Genomic DNA, 25,821 nt, shown 5'->3' on the forward strand with positions numbered 1-25,821 from the left:
GTTGAAGTTGTTATCAGTGTCATCAAATTCTTTTCTGCACTGGCTAATGACCAGTTATCATCAAATACCTATTATCACTAACACCTGGTTGTAGTATTTTACATACTGACTCATCACAAAAGCAATAGTCCAGGAGTGTTAAAATCAAACTGTCTGCACAAGTGCTACAACCAGGTGTTGGCGATAATTAGTATGTGGCAATAACTGGGCATTAGCCAGTAACATTCATGGCAGTGATCTTATGATCACTGATCAGATCACGATACTCATTCAACATGTTCATTGAGAGGTTAAGAAATTGCTTTTACTCTAACATTTGCATTTCATTATATTCTGGAATAATGTGTCAGTGGACTGGTTTCAACATGTATGCCTTTGTCTCTCTAGGCCTGGATATATACAGTTAAAAATACAGCTGACTTTTAACAAAGGAAGCAGTAAATAAGTCATCCTTTCTCATTATCACAATGGTGATTTTACCTCGAGTCCTGTCCAGAACTCATACTTTCATCAGTCTTAATTATCAGGGGTCCTAGGCTACAAAATGTGTCCCAGACACTTAAATATTATCATTATACAATACAATGTTTTAATATTGTTGTAACTTAAGTACTGCTATTGTATTATGTATCATGATTGTCACAGAGTTACAGTTCAGTAACTATAATATTTTGATCCAAATTTTTACAAAAAGTATTTTGACTTTTTCGATGCAGACATGCTAGTAAATTTTGTAGGGTCCATTGTCAGTCGTTTTTTGTATACAGGAATTCAGGTCCCATAACCTTGTCATCATGGTAAGTTGCCACAGTTTCAAAGGTGTTAAAAAGACTAAAAATTGAAAATTTACGTACAGGCAAATCCCGGTGAGTCGAATCGCTGGGGACCAAGTAATCAATTTGACTTATCAATGTATACAAGACATTGGTATGTCTATGAGGGGAGAGAAAAAAGGACGATCGAGTGTTGAACAATTCCGTTATTCAGCACATCGTCTCAAAATAGAGCACACCAATACAATGGGTGACAGAGATAATGAAAACAAACAGTATATAAATTTGAACTCATTTCAATACTAGCACATTGAAATACAAAATATGTGTACCTCTTAAAATCCATAAACACAATCTATCTGCAGTCGACAACATTGTACCTGGCACTAATCTGCCTTTTGAACTCAGTGGTCACTGAGCCAGTCTGGTTTGTTAATTTGATCAGTTAGCTACACCAGTTAACTTCTCATTGACTGATTTTGGCTTATCATGCTTATGTATACAAGATTGTTGTTGTTTTAGTTTCATAGGACCAAATATCCTTCTCGAGTCATCATGTGTATTAATGAGACGAATTTGTGTAACTGAAAATCAAATGATGACATCTTTAAACAGGTTATGGTCAGGACCGACAGGTACTTCAAGTTATGCATAATATTCGAGATTGCAGCATTCAACTCATCATTGACAGTAATTATTTGTGACAATTTGTTAGTCATTGTAAACTTAACCTTTAGGTTGCAGATAACAAGTGATAACATGAACAATGATGTAGTTATGTAAAGCTGTGTTTTATGTTATTGCATAACATTATGAACAAAATCAATTTTAAGAAAATCTTGAACGTATCTGAGAAACGATTTAAGATAACAGTTTAGACAAAACTAGCAATTTGTATCCTGATTTGTCTGCTTAGGGCTCTCGGGTTACAGTCCAAGATAAATCCCTATTGCACGTGTATGCCTAATGTTCATGTCAAGGACGTCCAGGTCTATTTTTAGTATGCTATCAATAGCAGAGCCTTCATCTCCTGGATTTTCCCAAAGGATCATGATATGCCTATTCAGCTAATGTCTCTTCATAATCTGTGAATAGAAATTTACATATGACATGAAATGATAATGTTGTCACCCAAAACACTTGATTGAAATGTAAACATCATTCTGAAAATTCAGTAGTAATGATTGAGCAAAAAAATTAAAAAGATTTAAAATAGGCCTGTTCATAAATTAGTATGGAGTTGTACTAAGTAGGGAAAAAAATATTTTGAACAGGAAGTTTTGGTTTATAATAACTCTTGTTTCAGTAGAAATGCATATTTACATACGGAAATGTTTTTGTTTTTGAAACAAAGTATTTATGGTTTTGTGATTTACTTTTCATCTGCAGTATAATCTCAGTAAGGTGAAAAAAACAAAACCTTAATTTGCAGAAAGCATGAATGAAGTTAACCCGTTCCAATAAGTCTCCACTATACCCTGGACGCATCTACGACTCAGCCCAATAAATTTATTACCTCCCTTGGTTGGCTTTTTATCCAATCAGGTGTCTACGCTGGGAAGTTGAGCGAACCAATCACAACACACTTTCGCTTTTTAAATTATATAACCGATTAAACTTGACAACACAAACCATGCAGAGGTTCTCTGAAAGGTAGGAGGAGTTCTTGCAATGCTGTTTTAAAGTTTCGGACCTATCAATTTGTATGATTTCCCCCAAGTCTGAGTCACACTGCCAGCAAACCTTCGCAGTTGCAACCACTGCCATTGGAGACATTGGCAAGCTCAGTGAATGCGGAGGCAGGAAAGGGAGGTAATAAAATTATTTGGCCGACCCATAGATGCGTCTAGGGAGACTTATCGGAACGTATATCCTGGAGGTATCGAGGATGTAAACCTATCTGATACTACATTTCATTATAGTTCCTGACATTAATGAAAAACCAACAACAAATATTGTAAAATTTTAGCTTGTGCTATTATTCCATCCAAAAGAGTAGAGGATTTACAACAAATACAAGACTGATAAAATACATATGATGAAGACAAGGAGGAAACAGATGATGAAGAGAAACGAAGGGAAAATGTGTCAATTTATTCTATTCCTTTATAAATGTTTCATGTGTATGGATATATATTACTTTTTCTCCTATGCTTTGGCATTGGCTAGTGGTATGCTCGCAAAATGGAATATCCCCTACTTTATTTTAATGATGTATTTTTCCAAGTGGAATATTGTGAATGCACAGCGCTATGTTTTTATTATACGTATTTCAGTTATGTTATTGCTTGTAATGACTGCTATATGGTTTATTATCTGAACATCTGCCCAGAGAGAAGGTTTGGTATCCTGGTTGCATCATTCCAAAATACATCAGAGGATGGCAATTATGATTTGGAATTAATTGATAAAACAAGGACAGATTGGTTTGTCAAAATGATATCTAGATTTACTGGTGGAACTGAGAGAGAGGTACACAATCAGCTTTGTTCTCCACCATGAATTCTTCAGAGAATTATCCTGGTTTTGAAACACATAGAAGTCCAACACATAGCACATGGTATACACATAGCACATGGTATACACATAGCACATGGTATACACATGGTATACACATAGCACATGGTATACACATAGCACATGGTATACACATAGCACATGGTATACACATGGTATACACATAGCACATGGTATACACATAGCACTTGGTATACACATAGCACATGGTATACACATGGTATACACATAGCACATGGTATACACATAGCACATGGTATACACTGTTGGTTTCATGAGCATGCTAAAGGCAAGGAAAAACCTGCAGCGTGTGTTGTTGTTTATCAGCAAACAGATTTGACACGCTGAAATTTTAAAGGAGATACTAGTATACCATTAACACAGTTACTTTGCTAAAGACAATTGGCATTTGGGCATTTTTTTTATTGATCAACATTTGAGTGTATATTCCTCTATGTCATTAAGACATTTATAAATACTTTGTAACAGCATTTAGGAAAACAATCAGTCAGAATCAAAGTCATTTAATTTGGATCAACAATAATACCCTCCTATCCAGCTAAAACATGTTTTAGACTTCTCCCGGTTAATAAGTTAAGAAGGATACATTGCACCCAAAATACACATCCCCTACTGGTCATAGTCTGCCTTTCAAGTTTAGAATTATGTCATAAATGAATTAAGGAGGAAGGTGAATAACACTTTATGCGGATGACAGCCATGATTCCTACACTCACATGAAGTAGTATAGGGAATAGGGGTTCTGGACCACTTTCAAGAAATGTCTCTACAAAGCCTTATTTACTAAATAAGGCTTTGGTTGGGCCCTTAGCTCTTGCTACTATTACCCCTACTACAAAAAAGTTGGCGGTAATTACTATGCCTACTTTGTGTTGGTAGGAGGTAACACTGTGCCGTACGGTACGATCAATAATTCTTCTCTTACAAATAGTAGTATAGGGAATAGGGGTTCTGGACCACTTTCAAGAAATGTCTCTACAAAGCCTTATTTAGTAAATAAGGCTTTGGTTGGGTCATTAGCTCTTGCTACTATTACCCCTACTACAAAAAAGTTGGCGGTAATTACTATGCCTACTTTGTGTTGGTAGGAGGTAACACTGTGCCGTACGGTACGATCAATAATTCTTCTCTTACAAATCCCCTACCCGGCCCATCCCTCAAGTAGTACAAGTTAGGTTCGTCGGCTTTTATATCCACTTTATCTATGTTGTAAGTTTTGACTGACCATATAGGATCGGTGGCTCGCTTACGGCTATCACCCTCGTGTTCCCCCGGCTGGTATAGATATCTCACTAGGGCCCTATCTGGTATCTGTTTCTCCTTCCCACGCAATGGAGCGGCCGACTCTGCAACTATTGATTTTAGTTTGATAGCGTCTGCCGGTTTCTTACCGGTGAGACGGGTGACTTCATGGTTGATTGCCGACACCACCTTGGGTAACCTCGTGACCCATTCAGTCGATCGTTTTCCAGGGGTGGCCATCTCCCTAGCATACTGATGGCCGAACAAGCGCTCAGCCAAAGTCCTATTAAATCTCTCAACTATGGCTTGGCTGCGATGGGCTCCGGCCGTGCCACGCCTGACCTTTGTATCGTGTTTGGCTAGCAGTTGTGACACGGCACCCATGAACTCCCGTCCGGGGTCAACTTGCAGCTCTGTTGGCCACGTCAGCGGGCTGCGTTTGTATATGCGTTCGAATCCTCTGGCTACCTGGGCCGAATCTTTCGTGGTCAAGGGTTCGGCTTCCTTGTAACGACTGGCTACGTCCACTACGGTTAAGGCATACTTGTACCTCTTGTCGTGGGGTAGGAACAGTAGGTCTGCCTGGTGAACGCTATTAGGTATGTTAATACCGAACCTCCTTCTAGGCACGTAGCGTGGTGCCGGCAAATAGATCTGCCAAATAGATCTTGTTTTTCAAGCCACGCTTTGGCTTCCTCCGGGGGTACTCGCGCTATTTTAGCTAGCTTATCTACTGCGCTAGCTCCTTTCCAGTACCCACGCGGGCTGTAGTAAATAGCCTCAAATTTTTTCATGTCCATACGCGTATGTGTTTATCCCATCAATAGCTATCCAACGTTTCGTGTCCATAGGCGACAGGGACGTCTTGTTTATAGTCAGTCCGTATATCTTATGTCCATCACTTCTAAGTGTGTTCATTTTATGCCTAAAGGTACGGGTCTTGAACAGGGCTTCCTTGAATCTGGCGTGTTTGATGTGTTGTTTCACCACATACTTCTTAACCCCCTTAGCCTTCCGGATCTCACTATTGTCGGCTTTCAGTATGGAGTACATCTTCGGTCTCAAACCTATGTACTCGGCTATGGGCGTGCCAGCACACTCGTCCTTCATCTTACCTAGGACCTTTTTATTTACAGTACTGTGTATGGCATGGGTCTTAGGGTAATCGCTGGTGTCGTATAAATCAAGGTGTTTTTTCATGTCCTCGTACACGTCCTCGGTTCGAATCTCCATCAGCAGGGAATCCGTGTCAGTGTACAGCACTTCACACCTGTCGCCGTACTGTTTCTTGAGCTCGTTGTAGTAAAAGTCGTACATCAGGTGTTTGGATAAATCGAGGATGCTCATCCCCACGTAAACAGGCCGGTTGAATTTTATGTGACTTTTCTTCATGTGTAGGGCAACCAGGTTGTCTGTGAATATCTTACTACGGTTGAATGCCGGACTGGCTATCAATCTCCTGAGCTTGTCTTCCTCACTCGACCGAACCAGCTTCACGGTCACGCGTTTCCTCAGGTTCTCCATAGTCTTACCAAACACCGAGTTGTTCATGAGCTTGTAGAGATTTTTCTCAAAATCACTGGTGGCTTTTTTTCGTAGGTCTGTGTTCATTCTGATGTAGGGCTCCATCCATGGACTCTGGTCGAACATGAGCACCCTGTGTATTTTGGTCAGCCTCATACCCAACGACAGGTACAGCTGTAGGTTGCGATAGTGAACGATGTACTTGGTCTTATTCATTAAGTTAGGCACGAGTTTTTCAACGTCTGTCACACGCCCACCTGACAAGTTATGTTGGTACTCAGACATCCAGTCTGGGTTAACCCTCATACGTTCGGGGGCCAGGGGGTAGCTGTTGTGCGATGTGTGTAATTCCTTGGGATACTCTAAGTCAACCTCGAGGATATAACCTTTGTTCGAATCTGGTGCAACCCCCATAACATCAACGTGGGGTACCCATTCGAATCCCCCTGTAGGTAGATACTGACTCATGGCCCAGCCGTACAGGTTGTTTGCGTCGAGGTAGAGAATGTGATTGGTTGGTTTGTTAGGATCGTAACCTTTCACGTATTGATTATTTGCTTTCGCGTATCGTTTGGATGCCATGGAAATCCCACCTCGCAAACCTTTCTCAATGAATAGGTGCATGTCGTAATCTGTGAGCAATTCCAAATTAACTCCGGTCTTTTTAAGCAAGGCGTCCCACGACAGACCTGGGCTGGTGTAATACCATGCGGGGTCGAGTTTATACTGCTTGAAACATGTCCGCCTAAACGTTTCAAACACGTCGGCTAACAGCAGTACATCTGTCCTCAAGTACAGGTCGTGATAATCACCCAGGTTCTTACAACCCAGTTTATTCCATACGTTAGTCGCGTGCGAGTAATCATCTCGTGAGACGGACGCCTCATTCAGCTTGCTATAAAAGCAGTCAATAGGGGGTAGTCTGGTCTCGGTGAACTTGGCCCAACTATCCATGTACTCATAGGGGTACACACCCTTCCTCATAAGCAGGGGTCTAGTCTCGGCGTCTGTGTATCGATCGGTGATAGGGAAGGTATTGTTGGCCTCGACCAGACTGTCGAGTGACGACAGGAGGAACTGAAACGAGTCAATGAACCTAAGTCCGTTTAAGCTGAAGGAGATGTATCTCTCCATGTTGTTGGGGATGCACGTTATATTACCATCGATTTTCGCGATGGCCTGCATGATCAAGTGTGAGTCGTACCCTCTCAAGTTGTGAAAGACAACGGGGATGTTTATTGTCTTAGGGTTGATTTTAAGCTTGAGGTTGCACGCGTTGTGAGCGGCGCCTCTATACTTACCAGTTATGTGACAGTGATCTCTCACCGAATCACCGTTAAGTGGTGATTCACACACGTGACAGTTAGTGCTACTAGCGTGGGCTAGCCTGTCGACTCGGGTCAGACGCATGGGAGCGATTTTATACAATGCATTCCTAATAATTTTTTCTTCCTCCTGCAAACACTTTAGAAACCTTTCAGCCGCGTCAGGCCCCCTATACACTACCGGAGCTTTCGTTTCCCCGTCACAACGGACGACAATGTATCCAAACGAACAGGCTTTATGCTCTTGTGTTTTGTGGGTGAAGCTACCACTGGGAGCCTCGCCGGCGGCAGCCACTAAGGCTTCGAAGTCGGCATATATAATATAAGGCACAGACATTTGGTTCTTGTGGTTATTGAATTTTAGGATATTGTCACCTTCCTTAGGCATGTCGACTCGTATGGCCGTCTGCCCCACACCTTGACAATCATCCCGGTGGGATTCTAATAAATCAGCTCGGGTGAAGCCATGTAGACATCGTTCACAGAAGTGGGTCTTTCCTTTGTATGCTGATTGGTCATACAACAGCTTGCTAAAGTGTTTTATCCATGTGTAGTGATACTTGTCACCTCGCTGGATCATGAATATATTGATAACTTGGCGATCCTTCACCGGGCTGACCCTGTGTACTATTGTTGTGTTACCTTCGTGCCCAAAGACATTTATAGCCAGATTATTCTGTTTTTCTATTTTAGTGATCTGGGATATGGGGGTGGGTTCATCTATACCATCCCAGTTGAGCCCATCGTCTTGGGGATAGCTAGAAAGCCTATCTGAATGAGTGCCAGCTGGAAATAAGGCTGACCTGATAGCTAACCTCAGGCAATCGTTTCCTCTATTCTTAACGTTTACTATGGCATGTTTGTTTCTATAGTAGGGAGGCAAGGCTAGGTATGACCCGCCTCTGAATGGCACGTAGTTAGCTATGTCTAGATAGACATTATCGATTTTATCTACAACCCACCCGGACCCCAAGTGTGTGTAGCGTTCTAGGTATTCTCGTATCTGCTGAAAACTGGTATTGATTGATGTATCAATGGTCTCTGTATGTGTGGCGACCTCTTGTTGACCTCGGAAGTAAGGCTGAACATACTCAGTGGTACTCCCAACCTGCTTATCGAGTGACATTTTCACTGTGATCTGAAACTTGATACTTCCTAGGTTATTTAGTTCCTGGTTGACCTTATCAGCTATCAGAGGCTTGATATCTGTAATGTCTATGTTTCTATCAACGTGCATGCGCCAACCTCTCAAATAGTTGCCTACAGCGCGCTCAGTGCGCACGAACTGTAGGTCAATAGCTCTATTCTGTCGTAATAATTCTACAAGCTGTGGTTTTCTCATACGGGAATACCCGCCTAAACCCAAATCGTGTGCCTCGGCTTTCAGTTGTTTTACAGTGGGACGTGCTACGGGGGCATGTGATAACAATGCTGTTAACCCGGCTCTCCCCAGGTTTGAATAACCCGTGTATCCAAGCTGTTTTGCTTGAGCTTTTAATTGTTTTACTGTAGGAGGGGCTTCTAAACCTAGTAATCTCAACAATGCTGACTTCCGCATTCGAGAATACCCGATCACACCTCTCTGTTTTGCGACCCTCTTCAGCTCGCGTACAGTAGACATAGAGTTTACACCTAAGAGAACCAATGTCTAATTGCTTCACAGTAAAGGGAGGTAACCCTTAAGTGGCTATCTTGAGCAGTCGCCTACGTTCTTTTATGTAGCCTTTTTTATTCTCGTAGATGAGTTGATGTCTGACTACGTTCGCTCCGTGAGCTTTACATAGACAGTAGTGCCCTTTAACCCCGATACCACACACAGAACACGTGTAGTTAGGACTTCCCATATGGAAACAACAGAACCCCTGATTCCTGCATTTCCTACCACAAGCCTCGGTCTTCCCCATAAGTATGTATTCGCATCGGTATGGAGCGGGTCTCATGTTTACTTATATAGGTATTTTAATTTAATTGCTTCGCAACCAACGCAGTAGCTGCTATACCCAACACTATGAAGCCCAGTTCACGATTCATTTGTCCCTTGGATGGTGTGTAGTACTGAGTGAGTGTGGGTTTATTGAGCGGTTCCAATTGTTTACCAGTTAGTAGGTAGTATTCTTTCATTGCTTCATCGACATCGTTGAATGTTTTAATGGCATGGTTTTCACGCTTGAGTTGTTCGTTAATAAAATCGATCCTCTGGAGGCGTTTTTTAACGTACTCGTCCTGTGCTCTTTGTAATTTCTCAGTAGCGAGATCGTGTCGCTTCCTTTCTTCCTGTATTTCAGCCGCGTGATCATCTCGTAGTTTCGAGAAGAGGAAATTACTCCCGGAAAATGCCAGGGCATTCACTAACGCCCCACCGACCATCATAGCTATCGTGGCCATCCCTATATTTATTTCATTATATTATCAGGTATTATTCCTTGTTTTACTAGGATGTCTTTTGTGGCCATCGCCATACCAAGGTTCATTATGAGCATACCCATATCCTGCAGGTTGAAATCTAGCTTGATAGTTGGTTGTTTAAGCACCATTTTAGTCAACCGAGCGTACCCTACGGCTAGACTGGCGACCACTGTGGCGTGGTATGCGTCGTTGACGAACGTTTTCCCCTCAGACATTATGTATATGATATAAAATATTAAAATTATAACATGATATGCGGGTCAATAGTGGGGACACCCCCACTGTTGGGGGTTACCTCACTGTTGGGTGGTGGCTCACTGTGGGAGGGTACCCCCACGTATAACCATGTTATAACCACGGCAGCAGTTACGCCTACAGCCAACAACAGTCGGGGGTTGGTCACTTTATGTTGGTTACACCACCGTTTTTTACCGGCAGCTACTCTCTTAGGATTCTTCTGTCTGGTTACTGTTGGGGGTACCCCCACTGGGGTCACTGGTTCCTGTGAAGGGGTCTCCACCGTCACCTCGGGAGGGGTTTCTCTCACTGTGGGGGGTATCACCTCGGGAGCAGCATCCATCTATACTATTATTATTATTTTTTCTCTCAAATTGACAATGCTTTGCCGTGATAATCGCCGCCGTCACTGGAGCCAAGAACATACCATATTTGGTACAGCCCGCAGCTGATAGAGCTCACGGCGTGTTCGATAAAAGGGTCTTTCTCGAGGTCTTCCCACAGGTAAAGTCAGCGCTCTGGTGGAATGGGAAGGAAGTGTGATACAATACCGGTGTATATCTGGGTCATAGCCGATCCTATTGTCTTTGTCATTTCTGCTCCGAGCCGGGACTCATATCTAGCGTACAGCTTATCGATTTCTTCGGCTGACATTTTGTGAATTTTATCCGGGGTGTAGTCTCCAAAGTAATGTTTGGCTTTGCCACCAACAGCCAACGCCACCAGTTTCTCTCGCTTGGGGGAATCCCCCACAGTGGGGCCTGCCGGCGGCGTGGTGGAGACCCCCAACTGTTCGAGCAATTCCTCACACTCCATCTTATAATATAACAAGTAAGATTTAGTTTTAACTATATAATACCCGATGCAGACAAAACACAGAGAAATGAAGGTTAAGTTGCACACGACAAACACTTCGAATATCATAGCTATATGCTTAGCTTTGCTTAGCTTTGCTTAGCTTTGCTTAGCTTTGCTTAGCATACTATATATGCTACTGGTTGGTCGGTCTTGAGCACTAGCTTAGCGTGTTTAGTTTCAGCGAGCTGTTTCTTCACCCGTTCCCGTTCTAATTTGCTCATCACATCGTTCTCTCTCAAACACTCCTCGAACGAATCCCTGTCCTTGCAGTGAAATAAGGCCACCCATCGCGTCTGCTCCCTGAGGTCTTTCAACACCGAGTTGAACTTCTGCGTTAGCACCCAGACGCTGTGATTTGCATGCCGGCCGGAGAAGGCCAGGTACGATAGCATGTCTCTCTTTTTTGTTATCTCGCGATTAGCGCTGCAGTCGTCCAGTATGAACAGCGTCGGTTCCCCTTTAAATTTCTCGTGAAGAGCTTTCAACCAGTCCTGCAGGCGTGTTCCAGGGTCGATTTTGTGTACATCCGGGTCCGTCATCACCCAAGGTCGCGCGTACGTTTTATTCATGCTCAGAGTAGGGCACATGATAACGATGTTATCGAACACATCCTTGTAGTAACCCTCCAACATATCCAACACGAAAACGGTCTTCCCACAGCCAGTCTGCCCGCATACTATGGCGCAGTGTGGGTCAGTGGGGAGTTGTGGGTACCCCTGGGGGTCTCCCCCACTAGTAGATGGCTTGCACGAATCTCCCATTGTCTATATTAAGTTGCGCGTCCATAATAACGTACAGATATAATTTCAACTTACCAGCGGTTTGAGCCTTCTTAGTAATCTGGATGGTTATCCCTTCGCTGCCGTTATCTATACGGCGCCCGCTACCGTGCAGTTTATCATCATCCGTGGATCGCATGTCCAACCATAGGGCGTACTTGGTGGTCAGGTATTCACCGATCTGCACGGAGCCGAGGTCCAGGTCCTTTGTTATATAATCCCCCACTGGTAGCTTTTTTATCTCATCCCACTGCTGGTGTGGTCTCATTCCATGACTGAACAGCTGGTTGGGCACGCCCTCGATGGTCACTTCCACCTTTTCAATCTCGGGGTTGAAAAACTTCTCGCTGTCCCTCCGGAATGGATCGTAATACTCCACGGGGACGACCAGGATACCTTTCATCGATCGCGCCGGCACGTTCAGGTTGATATTCCACACAGTGTCGCTCTTATCTCGCACGACTGATCTATGCCTCAGTACGCGATCGTACAGGATGGCCATCTTCCCAGAGTACTGGCTTCGAACCTGCCTGGCCAGCTCCGGGCTAGTGACCATGTCGAACTCCAGAGAGATGTTGTCTATGGTATAACTGGCCTCATCACCGTTCGGCGTACGCACTACTTTGCTATAGTCGTTAAACGTGAGCTCGTATTCGAGCCTATCACCCAGCGCGGCCTGGTAAAACGGCGCGTGTCCCGTGAGCAACTCGAAGTCGAGCGGCACGCAGAATCGATTCCCGTATGCTAGAGCGATGGCCTTTTCACCGTCCGATAGCTTGTCTTGCTGGTCTTGCGTGAAGACATACCCTATGCGCGCCCGGGTTGATTTGCTGATGCCCTGGTACACATCATTGACTCGTTCTCCCTCGCTTTTCCAGAGATCCCTGTAGCAGTGAAACACGTCGCTGTCGTCGATGCTCAGCACCTCGTTACCGCTGATCTTGACGGTCGTTTTCTTGATGATAGCTCGACCCACGTTCCGCACTAGCTCGCGTTTGTCGTTGTCGGAGGTCAACGTGATATTGAACGCCAGTCGAACAGTGCCTGGTACAATGAGGTCATTCTCACCAAGGTTTGGAAATCTAACCAGCAGAGTTTGATTCTGGTCTATCTTGCTGGGATTGTTGGTGATGGTCACTGACTGGCGCACGGCTCTGGCTCCTAATGGCTCTCTCAATCTTCTGAAAGGATCTAATTTTCTGCCGTACATTGTTATATAAAAGAAATATATTTTTAATACTAATGGATGAAGACATAGATATGACGGAGATGCCGGGCGCTAGTGCCCAGGCATTTGATGAGCAGGAGACCTCATTTACTAGTTCACCATTGAACCAAGAACTCTTGGAAACAACGGTAAATGATTATTACGAAAGTTTAAGAAGAGATAAAAACTACGTTGAACCACAGGGTCGATACCATAAGAATTTTTTTATTGATACAAAGGGTGTTCTACGCCTTAAGTCTGACCCAGGGGTTGACCTCTTTAACAAGAGCAATAAAAAACCACTGGCCTTGTCAACTCTAGCCAGCCGCCATGGTGTCGAATTTATCCGTAAAAATCTAAACATGAATGATTACGGTGGTGCAATACCTAATCCCGTTAAAGAAGATCTGCAAGCTACCAGATCCCACCTCACCACTAGAGATGAAATGACACCACAGCGTGCTACAGAAGCCTCGGACAGCATAGAAAAACTGTTGAGCACCTACTGGGACAAACCGTTACCGGGGTTTGACTTTCCGGTAAGGGAACTGCGCGGCTTAGACGAAGCCGTGAAACGCGTGCGTGGAGAACTCGTGAACAACATGGGGAAACTGAACGAAATCGACGAGCACATCGCTAAGGAAAAAACCAAACTCAACGAAACTGAAAACGATGATATGAAGCGTCGTATCAATGAACGACTATGCGATTTAGAAGACGAGAGACGTACACGATTGGAATCCGCTTCCTCGAATCGTGAACAGCTTCGATCCCAGATCAGTCGTATTCGGGAAACAATCGATAGAATACTGAATGAGGATACAACTTTAGCCAACAGGATTCGGATATTGTTCCGGGAGCAAGGGATCACCATCGCCAGTATTCTGACTGCATTGGGTTTCATCATATCAACCCTGGTGGTGTCACTGACAGGGGGTACCCCCACACCTGCCGGCGGGGGAACTCCAAGTGGCGGTGGTGTTAAAGACTGGATAAAAAAACTCGGGGAAGGCCTAGCTAAACTGGCTGGTAAAGCCGCCGAAGCCCTTCCCGGCATCCTGGGTAGCATCGTCTCGTGGTTGTTGAGCGCTCTGTCTAAAACTGCCATGTGGCTCAGTCAAAACCTGTGGGCAGCCATCGTCGCCGTGGCGGGTCTGGTGTACGTAGCGGCTAAGAAATCTTTAACCAAATAAGTCCCAAAGTTACCCCACCAACCACTAGGGCTGTTTTATTATCAATATGCTGCTGATAGGGGGGTACCCCCACATGAATATGGGGTACATGAACTTTAGGCTCCGGGGGCGGCGCCACTATACCCTTTTCACGTGGTGGGATGTGTGGGATATAGGGGGTGTTAATATCGGGGTTGATACCCAACTTTTGATCCTTCGTGGCTATGACTATTTTGTTGTTATAACCCACCACTTTTTTTATTCTCAGTTGCATATCACTCGGAGCCATGTACAACCCCACGCCGAACACGTAATTGACTTTCGATCTGGCGTATTCTAACACGTTTTGGTAACGGTCGATGGCCCTCGGGAGATCAACTGGAGAATTGATAGCATCCTCAACGTTGGAAACGAATTGTGTCTGAGCGTCATAAGCAGTTCCCTTACCGAGGATGTTGGAACGCGTCATCGACTGCGCACCCAACAGCGCCCACACGTACGTTCGAATCGAGTCGTTCAAGCGTATTGTACCAGCACGAGTGAATTCTTTAGATGTTTTTGAGATCATTTTAGTCCAGGCTGTGGCTGCATCAGGATTGGTTTGCTTTATACAGCTGACATGGATCTTTTCATTCGTTGTGGGACCTGTAAATGTATGACGGTTTGGGTTGTATGAACCATCTTTAGAACCGGCATAATATGTTCCGGACCTGTAGAAGTACACGAGAACTATACCGAGACCATGGTTCACACCAGGAAGGCGAAAGTCTTTATTCGTTGGAATCTCAAACTCCCCACAAATACGTTCATAAGCACGCCTATCATAGGGGTTATTCGTCATACTCCACGCTTTATCTTGGGGAAGAGGAGCACTTATTTCCTTCAATATTCGTCTTGTTTGATAATAAATATGAAACAAAATAACCGCCTTACTCAGTTCGTCTATACCGTAGTCTGGTGTCACACCCGACCCTGTCGTCGCACACCACACAGCAAAGTTGAGTTGGTTCTGCCAAAACTGCATTGGGTTTTGATTCCAGTTTACCACCGCCTGCGCGTTATTAACGGACACGACATATTTTTCAAAGATATCAATAAAGGTTGTTTTAAACCCCGTACCATCTGCATTCACCACGATTTTCAAGTGTGCTAAATCCATATTATAATATATAAATTATATATTATAATATGTACATAACACTTCCAGGAATAACGAGCGGTGAAGCCGTTCAGCTGACGCACGCGATCGATAACACGTCAGGCCAACTCGAAGTCGCACTCTGCGATATCACCTACCTACCGCAATGGACTAACATCAATATCAGCAACAATAAGCTGTTCGTCAGTGGAACTCGCAGCCAGATAACTGACGGCTACTACAGCGTGTGCTCTCTAAACGACGAGGTCTTCAAACCCCTGGGAGCCGAACTCAAGATGAACGACTCAAACGGTACAGTGGTGTTAATCAACAACGGAAGAACCTCCTTAAGACTCGGCCGACCATTAGCGAGGATACTCGGTATGTCTCCTGACGAGATAAAACCAACAACAACCGTCACAGGCACGAAGTTACCCGACCTAGTACCGTACCGAGAGCTGTACATTCATCTCGATCAGGTGAGCACAACGTATAACATTCAAGGAGGTCACCCTTCCACTATACTGAGAGCAGTGCCGGTGAAAACTCAGAAATTCAACGACGGTAGAACCGAGTCGTTTTCACCACGGCAGTATAAGAGATTAACCCAGGGCAACATACCTGAGCTGACAATATCGGTGTTAGATATAAATCATAATCCTGTAAATATAGGATACCTCAGCTTAACGCTTCATGTAAAATGACCAGCGCACAAGGGCCCGGAGTGAAAAAATGCGTCAATATCGGGATCTCCGACCTCGGAGACACGCGCGGTTTCGACGCTCCCGGAGTAGATGGTAAATCGTACGCCTTGCAACTGAAAAACAACATTTACAAACGCGTTGAAATCCCCTCCGGTGGAACCCTAAGTGATATGATAGATACCACAAGAGCAACAGTCAACACTAAGTACGCCCTTGTCAACACCGGTAATAATAATTGGGTAATATACCCATCGTTCGGTGGTAAACTGTTCGACTTAGACGATGTTGAGAGCACTACCGTTGCCCGAAACAAGCCATATATGCTCGTCTTCACCGAAGATGACAAGTGGGTGTTGTTACCCGATAAAGACGACTGGTTTCTCAATATTAGACTCGTCTCCCCTTACGTGTTCACGGATAACAAAGACAACCATCTAAACAAAGTCGTGAACAATGGAACCCTGCTCGTGGCTTACGTCCCAACTCAGAGACGTAGCGTAGTCGTCAGCCCAGTCAACACTATAGCAGCCCACATGCTATCGAGTAAACCGGCCATACAAAACATGAAATTGCAGTTGGTGTCTGAATTCGAAGGCGTGGTCAAGGCACTAGAGAGTCTACCGGCAAACGGAACACTGATCATCAAAGTCTACCTAGGGGAACCATCGGGGAATGATGTCGAGATCGTGAAGGGGATCAAACTCGGGTGGGGCAAACAACATCAGTTTCAAGTTTGCAATGTTTACGTGCGGACGGGTGTCGACTCCAAGACCAGTCTGCAGGGGGTCAACGTGATCGTGGAAAATAAGATATCACTAACCAATATCTTCCTGCCTGACAACATACACTTCATAGGTATGAAGTTAACCCCTGAATTATTATCAGAAAACCAGTTGGAAATTATATCGTAATAGTATAATAATGACCAGTCATCATCCCAACACTACGCTTAACGACCTAGGAGACACGGAGGGATTCGATCAGCCTGGTGAGGAAGATGAATTATATATCCTGCACTTCAAAGACAACGTGTACAGACGGGTGCCGTTATCAGATTTTAAAGAGCCAAAATGGCTGCTCAACTTAACACTCGCCTCACCTTATATCACAATGGATACATATACAAAATATGTCACTAAGATTAGGAACAACGGTATCTGGACCGGGGATTTCATTCCGGATAGGGTATTCATAGCAACTTCTGAGACCGAAAAAAATAGGTTAATGCCTGGAGAAGACAATAAATTAGCATTTATAAATTATAATCCTAACGTAGGTCTTAGTACATCCTCCCCTTTCACACTCATCATAGAAGTCTTCTTTGTATTTTTAGATAATGAAAACACCTCAAAAGTACACCAAATTTTACCCGGGGTGTCAATACACTGGTTTGACGAACACACAAGAAAATATTGTCGTATTGTTATACAACGGGATACCTACGGGGGTCCTATAAACCGCTTAATAAATCTCAGTGGGGTTTTTATTACAACAGAAAATTCTATTAGACTCTCACCTATTACCCTGAATACTAGTATACAACTTGTAGACTTCAAATACATTGAAGGACTATTAAATGAAACCCAATTAAAATATCTTTCAAAATATATATTATAGGATGGGTCTGTACCCAGTCGTAGAGGAAGTAGCGAAGACACTGGAAACCGTAGATGGGTTCCGCTTGAGGCAGTTATGTGATGTGAAACGTCAACTAGAACAAGACCGTGACACGCGGAAAGCACTATGTAAGAAGTACAATAGAGCTTTCAATATCGTGGACGGGGCTGACACTACCCTTATGGCAACCAGCATGGGACTAGGGGCGGCAGGCGTTGGGTTGTTGGCTACCATCGTGGCTGCACCTATAGTGCTAGGTATTGAAATAACGGCTGGGGTGACAGGGTTGGTAGGGTTGGCGCTTAAGTTAGTATCACGCAGACTTAATCGTAAGGCATTGAAACACGACGAGATCAGGGTTCTGGCCGAAGCAAAGCTGAACACAGTGAGTGAGCGAATTTCCACGGCACTCTCTGACAGTAAGATCTCAGAAGAGGAGTTTCGTTCAATCCTATCTGAACTCAAAAAATATAACGGAATGAAACAAGATATTCGGTCCAAGTCTCGTAAGTCTGCTATCAGCGAGGACGAGAAAAAAAAGTACATAGAACAGGGGATACAAAAAGCCCAGCAAGCCTTTATTATGAACACCAAAGAGATCGTAGGCGGTTCACGTTAAACTGTTTCATCGATATAAACATAGGGGAACACGAGGGCGATAACCGTAAGCGAGCCACCGATCCTATATGGTCAGTCAAAACTTACAACATAGATAAAGTGGATATAAAAGCCGACGAACCTAACTTGTACTACTTGAGGGATGGGCCGGGTAGGGGATTTGTAAGAGAAGAATTATTGATCGTACCGTACGGCACAGTGTTACCTCCTACCAACACAAAGTAGGCATAGTAATTACCGCCAACTTTTTGGTAGTAGGGGTAATAGTAGCAAGAGCTAATGACCCAACCAAAGCCTTATTTACTAAATAAGGCTTTGTAGAGACATTTCTTGAAAGTGGTCCAGAACCCCTATTCCCTATACTACTCATGATGATGCTTTCAGGAAATGATTCAAATCCAGTTAAAGTTCCAACAAAATAGCCCACTGTTTACTACAAACACCCTCTATACAAATGTCCCATGACTAAATGGAAAACAAAATATGTTCAAAATTGGCATGTCCCTTTATTGGGGATGTTTGTTTTGATGGGTGGTGTGAAAGAATTTGTAAAGGTAAAGGTAAAATGTCCCTGAAAACGTGGGAAAGTGCCGGAAAGTTTTTTTTTAAATTTTTGTTATATATTAATTTTACTGAGGGAAATTTTGAAAGAAAGATTCAAATGGTCACTCCTTAAAAAAATCGATGAATGTATGTTCAAATTTCAAACATTTTATTTTATTCTTTTTGTAGTTTCTATTCTTAGTTACCATTAAAGGTCACATGCAGTCAAGAAATCAAACATAATCACTTATTCATGATATATAAAATGTATTGTTGATGAAGAAAACACAAATAAACAAAATTATAAGGATATAATGGCAAATCAAAAGGACAGTATTTTGTACTTGGGTTTACCTTCCTGGAAACGAAGCAGCCGTAATACCAAATCCAGCGTAAGCCGAGTGTGTGCTCAGGTGTAACAAAGCCTTTTCATTTTCCACTGGTTCATCTGCTGATGCGCTTAGCCGGTTTATAAGCCTAATAGGTGTTAATTTCAAATTGCATGTTGGGTTTTTTTTTTGTTGAAAGATACCAAAAGATATCAGAATCTGCAAAGTTGAGTTTTACGTTGCATGTGACCTTTAAGTGAGTGAGTAACCTTTTATGCTGCTTTTAGCAAAATTCCAGCAAGGTCACATGAAATAGAATTCACGTATTGTTCCGATGTTGGGAATTGAACACAGGTCTTCTATGCAGTAGGTGAATACTTAAACCACTAAGCTACCACACCTTTGAAGCAACAGCTGTTAGCCGATAGGTAGTGCATAAATCAAATATTTGCTCTCAGATCAGAAGTTTTAAACTTGGGAAATGGTTTGTAACATCAGGGTCGAGATAATTTTAGACACATCTCACTTTTTAAGCCCCCAGCATGTAATGCAGGAGGATATAGTCGACGACTCATCTGTCCATCTGTCCGTCCATAATCATTTTGTTTCCGGAGCATAACTAAGAAACCGTTCAATATTTTTAGACCAAACTTGATAGATATAGTAATCTCACCCTATGGTTGTGCCTTTTGCTATTTACAGATTTTTGGCATTTATATATTTTTTTTTTTTCCATGGAACATTTCGGTGTTAGTCTTATGGTGGGGTGGGCTTCATTTCCAGAGCAGAACTCAAAAAACGTTCAAAGTTTTTCTGCAAAACGTGGTTGATATATCAGTCAGAAGTTGAAGTGGTGCCTTTTGCTATGTACAGGTTTTTGTGATTTATTATTTTCTCGGTTTCCATGGAAACATTTTGGACCTAGTCTGAAAAGTGAAAGGTGTGTCTCATTTCCAGAGCAGAACTCAAAAACTTCTTAATATCTGTTAGTAAGACTTTCTAGATGTGTGTGGCAGACCCCAGAGTGGTGCCTTTTGATTTTTAAAGGTTTTTATGATGTATGATTTTCTTGGTTTCCATGGAAATGTTTCGGACTTAGTCTAAAAATAGAGGGGTGGTCTTCGTTCCCAGAGCACAACTCAAAAACCGTTTCATATCTTTCAGCAGATCTTGGCAGATATATGAAATTGTGACTTTGCTGGTTACAGATATATGGCATTTATAATTTTCATGAATTCCATGGAAACTATTCAAACTTAGTCTAAAAAACAATGAGTAACTCTCAGATTATTTGTCCTTTCAAACATGTAGGGGCTAGGGGAATATGTCATCTTCTGATGACTCTTCTTTCCGGAGCATAACTCAAAAATCGTTCAATATTTTTAGACCAAACTTGATAGATATAGTAATCTCAGCCTATGGTTATGCCTTTTGCTATTTACAGATTTTTGGCATTTATATAATTTTTGTTTTTCCATGGAACATTTTGGTGTTAGTCTAATGGTGGGGTGGGCTTCATTTCCGGAGCAGAACTCAAAAACCGTTCCATATTTTTCTGCAAAACTTGATAGATATATCAGTCAGAAGTTGAAGTGGTGCCTTTTGCTATTTACATGTTTTTGTGATTTATTATTTTCTCGGTTTTCATGGAAACATTTCGGACTTACTCTCAAAATGGAGGGATGGACCTTGTTTCCAGAGCAGAACTCAAAACTTGGTAGATGTATGAAACGGAACCTATAGTGGTGCCTTTTGCTATTTCCAGGTTTTTGTGATTTATCATTTTCTCAGTTTCCATGGAAACATTTTTGACTTACTCTCAAAATTGAGAGGTGCGTTTCGTTTCTGGAACAGAACTAAAAAAATGTTAAATATTTTTCTGCAAAACTTGGGAGATATATCAGTCAGAAGCTGAAGTGGTGCCTTTTGCTATGTACAGGTTTTTGTGATTTATTATTTTATCGGTTTCCATGGAAACGTTTCAGACTTCTCAAAATGGAGGGATGGGCTTCGTTTCCGGAGCAGAACTCAAAACCCATTCAATATTTTCCTGCAAAACTTGGTAGATATATCAATCAGAACCTATAGTGGTGCCTTTTGCTATGTATAGGATCTTGTGATGTATTATTTTCTTGGTTTCCATGGAAACGTTTCGGACTTAGTCTCAAAATGGAGGAGTGGTCTTCGTTCCCAGAGGACAACTCGAAAACCATTTCATATCTTTCAACAGTTCTTGGCAGATATGTGAGACAAATCTTGAAATTGTGACTTTGCTGGTTACAGATATATGGCATTTATAATTTTCATGAATTCCATGGAAACAATTCAAACTTAGTCTAAAAAACAATGAGTAACTCTCAGATTATTTGTCCTTTCAAACATGTGGAGGCCTTGGGGATATGTCATCTTCTGATGACTGTTTTTTTTTTTTTGTCAGGTATATTGAAACTATTACAGGTTTTATGCAAAATGGAAATATGTGTCTTGAATGCCCCGAAAGTACAGTCTTATAAGGTGCTTACATATGTTCATTGCACCAAGTTCATGACAAGAATTTCAGTTTCAGCTGAAACTTAAAAGACATCAAGAATTTCAGTATTTTGCGAATGTTCTCAGCACAGATACAAACACCATTTCATTGGGACCCTCCTGTTTCTTGAATGAAAGGACCCATGGAATTAGATATTTGGGGTACTGAGCAGGACAAAAGTATCTTTAAAATTTGCTAGTATTCCAGTGGCACATGTATGTAAATCACCTGCCATGGTAATTTTTCCAATGTACCAGTAGAATACATTGATACAACATCATGGTGACTATTCAAGTACTGACATCATCAGTTGTTCACTGGTCACGAGGGGTACATACATTGATGTACCTTCTATGTTCCTTTATGTTCCTTGAGCCAGAAGGGCGAGTGGGACATATACTCACATAAAGGGTACATCAACCCATGGGCCCCAGGAGCCCAGTGAACAACGTGATTATCTTGTTGTACACCTCAATGTTAATTTTGAATTGTTTGAAGCATGGGTAAAAATCTATTTGTAGCCATCGCTAGATTTTGCAGAAAAATCAATTTTATAGCCATCTCCCTTCGATGGATTTGAATTCAGTAAAACGCACAAAACAAAAGTAATTTCTGTACATCATACATGATTCAATGTTAATTGTTATTCATGCCAAAGAATTAATAACACAAAACCAAATGAGTGTATCAATCCAAGTGGGATACCTAGAAATGTTACTTGTAAACAAGGTACATTGCAAATAATAGAAGAGCACTCAGGCATTCAGAAAGTGACATTTATGTGTGAAGTAAGATAATATGTAATAATACACTGTATGTGAGTTAAAGAACAATAATAATAATACCTATTAGATTCAAAATCTAGGAACTAAGAAAAGTAACTCTGAATTACTTTCTGATCAAAATGAATGGAAACCAGTCAATAAACGAAAGAAAATGTTGATAGTTTCTTGTTGATTATATACATGATACACCAGTTGATACACAAATTTGCTTGCTTGACACTAAACTGGGTTATTTCCCCCTTATTCTTGGCCCTTTTGTTTGTAGATGAGAGACATATGTTTACATGAATGTGTGTCTGTAGCTGTGTGTGCTAGCTGGGCCGTATGTAAACAAATTCCAGATGCTGACAGTTTGTTGAAGCTTCTCTGTCTCCATTTGTTGCAGATTCAGGAGTACCAGTTTTATAGTGGACAGGAAAGCAGTATCACCCTGACTAACTCTGATTGGCAGTGTCACAAGCTATGCGAACATCTGGATCATGCCCTCCTGCATGGGTAAGAATTACTTATGATGGATTTTTTAAACTGTTTTAACACTCTTGAGCCATGTTTTTAACCATGAGCCATGTTAAACATTGGATTTTAGCCATGTTTTTAAATGTTAAACATTGGACATAACCAATGATGATCCATTTTAGAATTAATTAGTCTCCAGTAACCAATGAGGCGATTAATGGAATCAGATGGTCAGTCTCACTAACTTGGGTTACACATGTCATCGTATCCCTTTTGTGTGGATGTGGAATGCTCATGCTGTTGGTCACTGGGTTGTATGGTCCAGACTCGATTATTAACAGACCACCACTTTATAGCTGGAACATTGCTGAGTGTGGCGTGAAACAAGAACAAAAAATATAGTAGGTTTGGTAGATAATTTTGTTCGCTTCGCATGCATTTGTTTTCTTTTATCCCCCCATTTGCTGATATTTTGAGGGATCAAAATTATTGTCTCAACTTTCTTCAGTTGGACAAGAAGATAGTGTGTGATTCTGGCAGAGATGAGTCATTTTGTTGACATTTCAATGATCAGCCAGGGTTTTACCTCGGCTCACAAGCATGGGGGTCCCTAAAGCCACCAATTATTACTTTTAGGGTCCTTGCAGGCAATGTGATTGTCCTGTAAAGTTACAGTGTACAGAACTGTACATTTTGAATTGGTGATCATGTGAACTGATGGGTGAAATGATGAATGTAACTGTTCTAAAAGAGAAATAAACACTTAACAAAGTCATAGATGTGTTGTGGGTACAATGAATAATATAGTGCTCCCCTCTGGACCCAGTGGATTGTTTTCTGTCTCTTTTGCTCAATTCCGAACCCACTGGATTGTTTTTCTGTCTCTTTTTCCTACATTTGTGCATATTGGCTACACATTTGCATGTTGCATAAAACCCTAATCAGCAAAATCAGTCTTTCTTAAACTTATTCTAAATTATACAGTTACACTATATTAGGATTATCCATAGCAAAAATGCCAGATTTAAATGGTTTTTTTTGTTTCATGCAGCCCATATTTATCTTACAATGCTGTTGAAGTGGTCTAATAATGAAAAAAGTAATATCCCAGGAGCAGGATAACAATTTTTCAAACTATAAAAATTAATAATGCGACTTGTTTGAGTCTGTGGGAATTGAGAAGTGTCTATTATTACTCTGGTAAACAGATTTTGGTGTGTCATGAATTTATGTGGTTAACATGTCATGATGTTCAGTTTTGCTTTTTCAGTACAGTTTATGAAATTACATGACAATTCTGCTTCTGACTCAACAGTGTCATGTTTCTAGGTTGCGCCATGTCACCCATGGTTACTGGAGGATGGTGAATGAGTTTACCAGAAAAAATGCCATAAAGGATATCGAGAGAATCCAGAATGTCACAACAGATCTCGGTAGAGGTAAATGTTTAAGCTTTTCACCGGCTCTCTTCATCAGTGTGGATGCGATAGACTTTGCCATTTTAATCCTGTTGGTTTAATGTTATGGCGGGGCAGGTAGGAATTTTGGAGACAGGTAACGAGGAAGCATTGATGGACACAGGTGGCTGTCTGCTCTGAGATACCATTGTTATGATTGAAATTAAGCATGACAGTCAAAGGGTCACAACCAATCATTAGACTAACACTCCCTGAATGTATTATATAAACACCAATGATACTGAATTTGAAAAGATGCCTCAGCAAGAATGAAGATTTTTATGGTTATCAACTTCTTTATTATGAGAACACAATGTTTCGGAGTTAATGCTTACTCCTTCATCAGATGTTCATCAGATGAAGGAGTAAGCATTAACTCCGAAACATTGTGTTCTCGTAATAAAGAAGTTTTTTGCGAAAAAATGACTTAAGCTCGCAAAAATATCATGACGCAATTTGCTGATAGAATGCAATGAATAATCAGCAAACAACCTGTCCTATCTTCGCTTTACTATTCACCACTTCATATAAATTAACAATAGCTCTAGACAATACACATATTAAGCAATGACAACAATGCGAAGAATGACTAATTACTGGCATTACTCGTACTCACATGTCACATGTCAAACAATGGATACCTGAACAAAAGTCACTCAATGAGTAAGTCTGATACTCCAGACAGGCGCCAACCATGCAACACACATTTCTTGGAGACTGTTTGAAAGGCTGAGACCATCCAGCGGGCTTGGATAGCTTTCATGACACTTATCTGGAGAGCAACAGCTTCGCTGACACTGACTAAACTGGTCCTTAATCAGTGCCAATTTATTAGAGTCATACCATTTAATTTAATCCCTTTGAACTGTTTTAAGCTTAAATGGCCTATGCAGCAAGTGTTGTTTTTAGGAAAACATCACTGATTGCATACATGCGGAAGTACTCCACTAAATGGTGTGCAAGAGTAGCGGCAAACTTTAATATGTGATTGGATTTACTTCAGATAATTCTTTCAGGTGCAAGTAAGCTTTGAAACTTTCATTTTAACTATGTTTTGAGAATTAGGCAAGTCGCAAAAATATCGTGATGCAAAAACGTCTGTTCGTCGCCACTCGCAAAAATATCATGACACAAAAATTTTGTGATTTACAGTATATCCTAATTGTATCAAAGTCAGGGTTAATCTCTGTGGTTGAGTACTGAATGACAGTGAAGTAGATCATTATGTCCTAAGTGTATCACAGTCTGGCCTGATCTTCATGGTTGAGTATGGGATGATAGTGAAGTAGATCATTATGTCCTAAGTGTATCACAGTCTGGCCTGATCTTCATGTTTGAGTATGGGATGATAGTGAAGTAGATCATTATGTCCTAAGTGTATCACAGTCTGGCCTGATCTTCATGGTTGAGTATGGGATGATAGTGAAGTAGATCATTATGTCCTAAGTGTATCACAGTCTGGCCTGATCTTCATGGTTGAGTATGGGATGATAGTGAAGTAGATCATTATGTCCTAAGTGTATCACAGTCTGGCCTGATCTTCATGTTTGAGTATGGGATGATAGTGAAGTAGATCATTATGT

The 25,821-nt window shown here is 41.9% G+C and overlaps 1 protein-coding gene across 1 annotated transcript in view; it reads left to right on the forward strand.

The window, feature by feature from the left end:
* LOC137268870 (pleckstrin homology domain-containing family M member 2-like) overlaps nt 1-25,821 on the forward strand; it is a 42,255-nt gene that overhangs the window by 760 nt on the left and 15,674 nt on the right. The window contains exons 2-3 of the mRNA XM_067803453.1: nt 22,711-22,820; nt 24,111-24,220. Coding sequence (XP_067659554.1) covers nt 22,711-22,820; nt 24,111-24,220 — 220 coding nt within the window. The remainder of the gene's footprint in view (nt 1-22,710; nt 22,821-24,110; nt 24,221-25,821) is intronic.

The sequence above is a fragment of the Haliotis asinina genome, chromosome 16 (genome assembly GCF_037392515.1).
Source record: "Haliotis asinina isolate JCU_RB_2024 chromosome 16, JCU_Hal_asi_v2, whole genome shotgun sequence".
In the NCBI taxonomy this organism is placed as follows: Eukaryota; Metazoa; Mollusca; class Gastropoda; order Lepetellida; family Haliotidae; genus Haliotis; species Haliotis asinina.